We start from the raw sequence: 6,549 nt of genomic DNA, 5'->3' as shown, positions 1-6,549 counted from the left end.
TCTCAAATCACCAGCATTAAGTGGTTCAACAGTCTCTTCCTCAACGAGTTCTAAATCGACGAGTCCCTCATCCTCTGGGACGGCTTCATCTCCATCATCCCCATCCCCGAAGAGCACCCCCACCCGCACTAGTCCAGCATCAACCTGCAGCACTTCCTCATCGCTCTTGGCCTCGCCATCGTCCACCTCAACCGCTAGCCTCTCTCGAAGGGGCAGAACCCGCTGCTGCTGTTCGCGCGCATCCCCAACAGTCCCGAGAGCATCCTGGAGAAGGCGTTGAACCTCTACAAGATCTACCACCAATTTTTTTAATGATTTTCCCGTGAGTATGTGTGTGGAGTGCGATTATATTAAATCAATAGTTGTGGTGATTTCAATGGACCTGCGAAACTTCAGAGAGTCGACGCGTCCCGCCGCCGCCAAGGCCGGCTACTTCGAGCGCACCTTCACCAGAGTCAAATACTGGCTGCTGCCGCCCACCGTCGACAAGCGCAACTAGAGGATCGCCCAGTACAAGGACCTCGCCATCTTCGTCGGCGTCATCGGAGTCGTCTCATACTTCCAGGACAACATCAGCAGACTGCTCGAAGTGGACCCGATGCAGCCAGGAGCATGATGTGATTCATTGCCATTTTGATAAGCATTCAATAAAATACACACCATCAACATTCTTCGGCTTAGATGGGATGGAATGCAGTGGTGGGAATAATGGCAGAATGTGTAAAGTAAACAGGGATAGATATGCTTGCCGATTTGGGATATGGATATAAGTGGATTGATGAGTTGCCAGTTTCTTTCCTTGCCGGGATCCTCATGAGCAATCCTTTGCATTTCTGGTTGGGAGAGTAGTTGTTGGTTCCGAATTAATAGGTTAAAGCTTAATAATGCAATACGAATGATCGTCAGGTGCATATGTTTCGCTATAACGCTCTTGCTGGCGGCCTCCATCGACCAGATATGCTCCAGCAGCAACCCCTGTCCCTCCAATGCCGAGTGCGAGGACAACGGCTACTGTGCCTGCCAGCCCGGCTTCATCGGCAGCTGCAATACTCCTGCCCAGCTGGTCACCACCACCGCCACCAACGCCAACCTCACGCCCAACCAGACTTCGCTCTTCTACACGGTGCCCACCACGCTCGGGAAGTATATCGAGTTCACCTATACCATCTGCCAGAACAACTCCCAGCTCACGCTCACCTTCACGCTCTGGGGCGAGACAGGGCAGAACACGCAGTACACCTCAGGCAACGCCCTCTCCTCGCCCGTGCAGGCCACTCTCGGCAGCGGATGCACCGACCTGCTGACTCCGTTCATTTAGTTCGGGACGCAGCCCAACGGCCAGTCGGAGCTGCTGATCCTGGCCTAACTGACAACTCTGGCTTTGCCACCACTGTCAGCATCAGCGTCAGCCAGCGCATAGTGGTGGGCTTCCTCATCTACTACTACGTGCTGATCGCCCTTGGCGCCTTCATAGCATTGTTTCTCATAATAGGTGCGAGTATCTTCATGCTTCGGAGGAGGAGCTGCGCGCCATGGCTGCAGTGAGTGGGCGTGCTGCTCCCGAGCCGACCTAGACTAACGATATCTCCTACTTCTAGACGGAAATGCCGATCTTCAAGGCCTTCAGCCTGGGCAACGACCGCAGCATCTGTCCCATCTGCCTCATGCAAATAGAGCGCAACGACCTGGTGCGGAAGACGCCCTGCTCGCACACCTTCCACTCCAACTGCATCGACTCCTGGTGCCTCAAGAACCTCAACTGTCCCGTCTGCAGGCACGACCTCTCCCGCGAGAAGATCCACGAGAAGAAGAAGGAGCCGGCTGCGGAGTACCACCCGGTGGTGGAGGACATCGTGGTGGAAGTGGTGGAGGAGAGGCCGCTGCCGGACCAGCTGAGCATCGAGGAAAGTACGACATCAGGGAGAACATGCTGTGATCAGGAAGATAGTATTTTTTATAATAATATAAATTAAAAACAAGTCAGGTCCTATCCTGCGCGCTCCCCTCCGCTAGGATCTGTGTGCTGCAGTTCCCCTGCAGCGCCTTTAGCATGTCCGAAGAGAGGCACCGTTATAATCTCGCCTTGCCTTCACCATTTTTTCGCTGTTTGCGCCTCGGCTTCAGCAGGTCGGGGGCCTGGCCGGCGGCTGCTACTCCTCCGCGCCGAAAACTCGCCGCACAGCTAGCGGATGTGGGCTGTGGAGGGGCTGAGGTGCAACTGGCGTGCATGGGACTGTTCCGCAACATGCTGCCAGTAGTCTTCGAACCTCAGCTGGCAGATCTGGCAGTACCTGCTATCGCCTTCCTTCACTTCGAATTCCGGTGCACTGTCTCCTAGCAGCCGCCGGGAGGCTCGGGATCCTCAGCCTCCATCTTCTGAGCGAACTTGTTGCGCTCGAGGGTCCAGTTGGACTGGTAGTAGGGCTGTATCGGCCGATTCTTACCTTGTCGGCGGGCAGCAGGAAGGCGGGCGTGAAGAACTGGAGGTCGTGGTTGAAGGCCGGCAGGATGGAGGGCGTGCTGTTGCGGAGGCTAACTCTGGCGAGCGTTACGTGGGATTGGAGCTGAAGTCGACGCGTACCGGCGGGTAGTAACAGTCGGGCTTCAGTCTGCTGAGGGAGAAGAAGTTGCGGGAGGCAGGAAGGAGTGGTTAGTTTTTCTGCATTTAATTTATAATGGCAGCACCCCATAGCATGCATCTTCGTCGGTCCGCTTACACCCACACCCAGCCGCGGATTCGAGCTGAGTTTTCAGTTTGGATTGGATTGCATGCAACGGCTCGATTGATTTTTTGCAGATCACCACGAATCTTTGGGACATAAATTGAAAAAGAAAAACAGACCTTTGCTTTGATTGATATCTTTCTTTCTTTTGAGGGATGGTGAGCCATCCAAAATAACAGCCTACCATAAGCATATCCTCCCTTCGCCAACGTATCCTTTGTTTTTGCGCTTATCTCTGCGAGTTAATCAAGCATCCCAGCTTGATCTTTGGTTGTGCTGCCTAACTAACTGCTGTTGGTGGGGTTATGATGTGCGAGAGTATAACTAATATGTGTTAATAGCTGTTATGAGCGAATAGAGCCGATAGTCACTGCACTCGTAGCCCTCTCCGCAGCGCCGCCACATCGCCAGCCTCACCCACTCCCAGATGGTCATGCTCAACCTCTCCGAACTCCAGTCCCTCGCCAGCTTCGCCTGCGACCTCGTCCTCACCGACGACCAGGACGAACGCCAGATCGTCGCATTCCACCAGCAAGAAGAACCGCATAATTACCTGCTGATGGTCCCCGTCGCCTTCTACGCCAGCACCAAGAACCACTGCAGGGCCTTCGTGGAACTGCTCTGCCTCTGCAGCCAGACCATCACCCTTCCCCTCGCCGGACAGTACTACGACCAGCTCACCTCCCTCCTCGCCTCCTACTGCCTCAACTACCGCTACAAAAAGGGCAAAAACGTAGTCAAGCTCTACCTTGCTACGGAATGCTGTCTGACTTACCTAGACTTCGTGACATTCCAGGCCGTCCAATTCAAGGAGAAGAACTGCAAATAGCTGCTGGCCATGAAGAAGACCAACGCGTACCAATTCTGCCTTTCCCACTTCAGGGACGACCTGCTTCCGGCTCTCTTCGCCACTGAGGACGAGTCCATTGAAGCGCTTCTCGAAAACTAGCTGGTCAAGCTCAGGCTCCTCCACCGCGACCTCATCGCAGAGGAACGCTTTTCCCTCATCTACGAGCTCATGAACGAAAGCGGAAGCACCTTCAAGCAGCTCGAGAAGGAAGTGGAAGCGCTGCTGCTCGCCAGGCACGTCACCACGGTGGGCGACGAGGAGTGCGAGGGACTGATCGGGCAGCAGCTGGAGGGCATCGTGGAGGCAGAAATGCAGAAGCACAGGGAGGAACTGAGGAACAGGGAAGGAGAGAGCCAGTTCATTTACGTGAAGATAGTATACTAGCTGTTGCAGAAACTCAGGAAAGTGGATTCGAAGTCAACGACGACAAGTACCTGTTCTCACTTCCAAGGTGCTGCAGACATGCATGCTCTCCAGCAGCAGAAGGACAAGGACTTGCGCAAGAACAACGCAGAGCTCACGCGCACTGTCTAGCTGCAGCAATAAAAGATCACCCACCTCAGCCAGGAGATTAGTCTCTGAAGCAGCAGCTGCAGGCCAGCAGGAGGAAGAGAGATTTGTCTATCGTAATCGAGGAGAAAGAGGAAACCCATCCATGAAGAGGTCTACTTCTGAAGTCCAGCTGAACAAGTAGCCAATCACCATAAAGGATCTCAAGGAGCCGCTTCAGCTGCTCACCCTCAACACTCCCAACACGCCCACACCCACGCGAAGCCCCCTCCCTTGCTCAAGACTGCGGAGAAGAAGGCGAGAGCGGCGCCCAAGAAGCGGCAGAGTTGAAGTGATTGATTTATATACCGCCCACCACTATATTGATTTAAGAATGTTCTCTTCGATGAAGCTGGCTCCCAACACGCCCATGGGCAAGGAGGAGTCCAAGAAGATCAAGACCATCATCCAGTTCATCCTCGACAAGCCCGAATCCTATGAGTTCCAGACTCCCGTCGACTGGAAGGGTAGGCCTCTCTCCACTTAGGACTCGGCCTCACCGACTACACCTTCATCATCAAAAACCCCATGGACCTCGGCACCGTCGGCGAGAAATGCGCACTGAAAAGTATCGCTTCGTGGAGGAAGCGCTAGACGACATCCAGCTGGTGTGGGACAACTGCAAGAATTACAATCACCCCGAAACAGTACCCATGGGATGATGCAGTGGATCTACAAGCAGGCAGAGAATCTGTAACGCCTCTTCAAGAAAATGGTCAAAAACTACTTGCCCAGCATTCCCATCGTCGTCCCAGGAAGTATCAAACCACTCACGTAGGGCTGCCGGGGATTGGTCGCAACGAATAGCGTCGTCCCGTGCAGAACAACCTGTTCGAGTAGTAGTAGGAGGAGGGAGAGGTGACCTACCACGAGAAGATGAGGTTCCACGAGAAGCTGCGGCACCTCTCGCCCGAAGACCTGGACTGCTGGTGGACGTCATCATCCGCAAGTGTCCCGACGCCTTCGAGGTGCACGACAACGACAACGCCCACTGATGGTCGACAGCATCGACCTGCCGCTCTTCGACGAGCTCAACCAGTGCCTCTCTCCTAACCCAGGATGGTCAACCGCATGAACGACGAATACGAGGACAAGCTCCTCAAGCGGCTCAAACAGTGATCCTCTGAGCATGCGCCTATGCTGTCTATCAACCTGGGGATACCGATATGGGTGGGATATGGGCGGGTGGGATACAGTCAGTTGGTGAGTGCATCAGTGGGTGAAGTATTTGCGCGTCTTGAGCATGGGTTGAACTGGTCGTAGCGGCGCAGCTTCTCACTGATGATGGAGTCCCAGAAGCCGTCCTCGTTGTCGTAGTAGTCGACTGGCAGGTTGGCGGCGCCCTCCTCCCACATCTTGTGCACCTCTGGCGGCTCGGGGAAGCGCTGGTCCTTGTTCTGGTTGGAAGTCTCGCCCTTCAGCTCCTGCCGACGGATCTCTTACAACTTGGTCAGGGCAAAAGTACGAAGGATTTGAGGTCCCAGGTGAACTCGGGGGAAATGGTGAAGATCTTGTCGAAGAGGTAGGGAGTGGGATAGACGCGGGATTTGGAAATGTAGTCCTCCATTACCTTGTTGAAACTAAGTCTAAGCCGAGTTACTGTCGTCGAAAGGGAGGAGGAAGCGGCAGGTGTAGTTGATCATTTCCTCTTTCTCCTCGTAGGGGAAGTCGGGAGAAGTGTACTACAGGCCGAGGTAGATGTCCTTCAGGCCGGGGTGGTCCTGGATCTCCTTCGGCAGGCACCGGTAGTACCTGCACAAGCTGGGAATGTTGGCCTTTATCTCCATATACTCGTTCTCAGGATCGCTATCAAGGCTCTTGGTGAGTCTCATGAGGCGTTGGGACATTTTCCTAAGTGGTTTGAGGGTTACTCGAGGTTGGCCTTGATGTTGAACTGCACGTAGGAGTTCCTGAAGTTGAGCCAGTTCATCCAGTGGTTCACGAAGTGCTGGTAGGACTCGAAGTTGTAGTTGGAATCATCGGCACTTCGGTCTTGAACTCCTCCAGGATCGGCTGGTCGTACTCGTGCCGCATTGCGTCCAGCACTGGGTTGATCTCGGTGTCCTCGTCTGGGTTTTCGGGACGGTTGGGGTCTTCCTCGTCGTCGTCGGGGATCAGGTCCCTGTCCTTGGAGAAGAAACTGAGGATGGAAACTGGGGATTGGATGTGCGGCTCTACCTTTTCGTCCTCCTCCACTTCCTCTTCCAGCTTGGAAGCCTCAATTTCCTCCTTGATCTTCTTCTCTTCGTTGATTTAGTCGACGAGGATCTTGGGGATCTTCTTGAGGCCATAGGCGCGGTAGGCCTCCCAGTCGTCTTCTGGCCTAGGGCCTCTAACAGTTCCAGGGTATTCGCTTAGGTAGCGTTCGAACTCTTCCAGTTCGAATTTCTTCTGCTTGTCGTGGTAGGCGGTGAGCTTTTCCCTGAT

At 54.3% G+C, this 6,549-nt stretch overlaps 1 protein-coding gene across 1 annotated transcript; it reads left to right on the top strand.

Moving 5' to 3' along the window:
• Positions 1-1,604: 1,604 nt before the first annotated feature.
• On the top strand, positions 1,605-2,568 carry LOC116268106 (uncharacterized). The gene is made up of 2 exons (XM_031649914.1): positions 1,605-1,908; positions 2,273-2,568. The coding sequence occupies exons 1-2, from the start codon at positions 1,605-1,607 to the stop codon at positions 2,566-2,568; spliced, it is 600 nt and encodes a 199-aa protein (XP_031505774.1).
• The last annotated feature ends 3,981 nt before the right edge of the window (positions 2,569-6,549 follow it).

The sequence above is a fragment of the Nymphaea colorata genome, unplaced genomic scaffold (assembly GCF_008831285.2).
Source record: "Nymphaea colorata isolate Beijing-Zhang1983 unplaced genomic scaffold, ASM883128v2 scaffold0114, whole genome shotgun sequence".
In the NCBI taxonomy this organism is placed as follows: domain Eukaryota; kingdom Viridiplantae; phylum Streptophyta; class Magnoliopsida; order Nymphaeales; family Nymphaeaceae; genus Nymphaea; species Nymphaea colorata.
Note: the sequence above shows the minus strand (reverse complement) of the source record. Positions and strands in the feature narration are given on the sequence as shown.

Bases quoted from the DNA above. Each gene is read 5' to 3' on its own strand.
- LOC116268106 (XM_031649914.1), top strand. From the start codon at position 1,605: ATGCCGATCTTCAAGGCCTTCAGCCTGGGCAACGACCGCAGCATCTGT. The intron at 1,909-2,272 runs GTACGACATCAG...TTCGAACCTCAG, and splicing joins CCAGCTGAGCATCGAGGAAA to CTGGCAGATCTGGCAGTACC.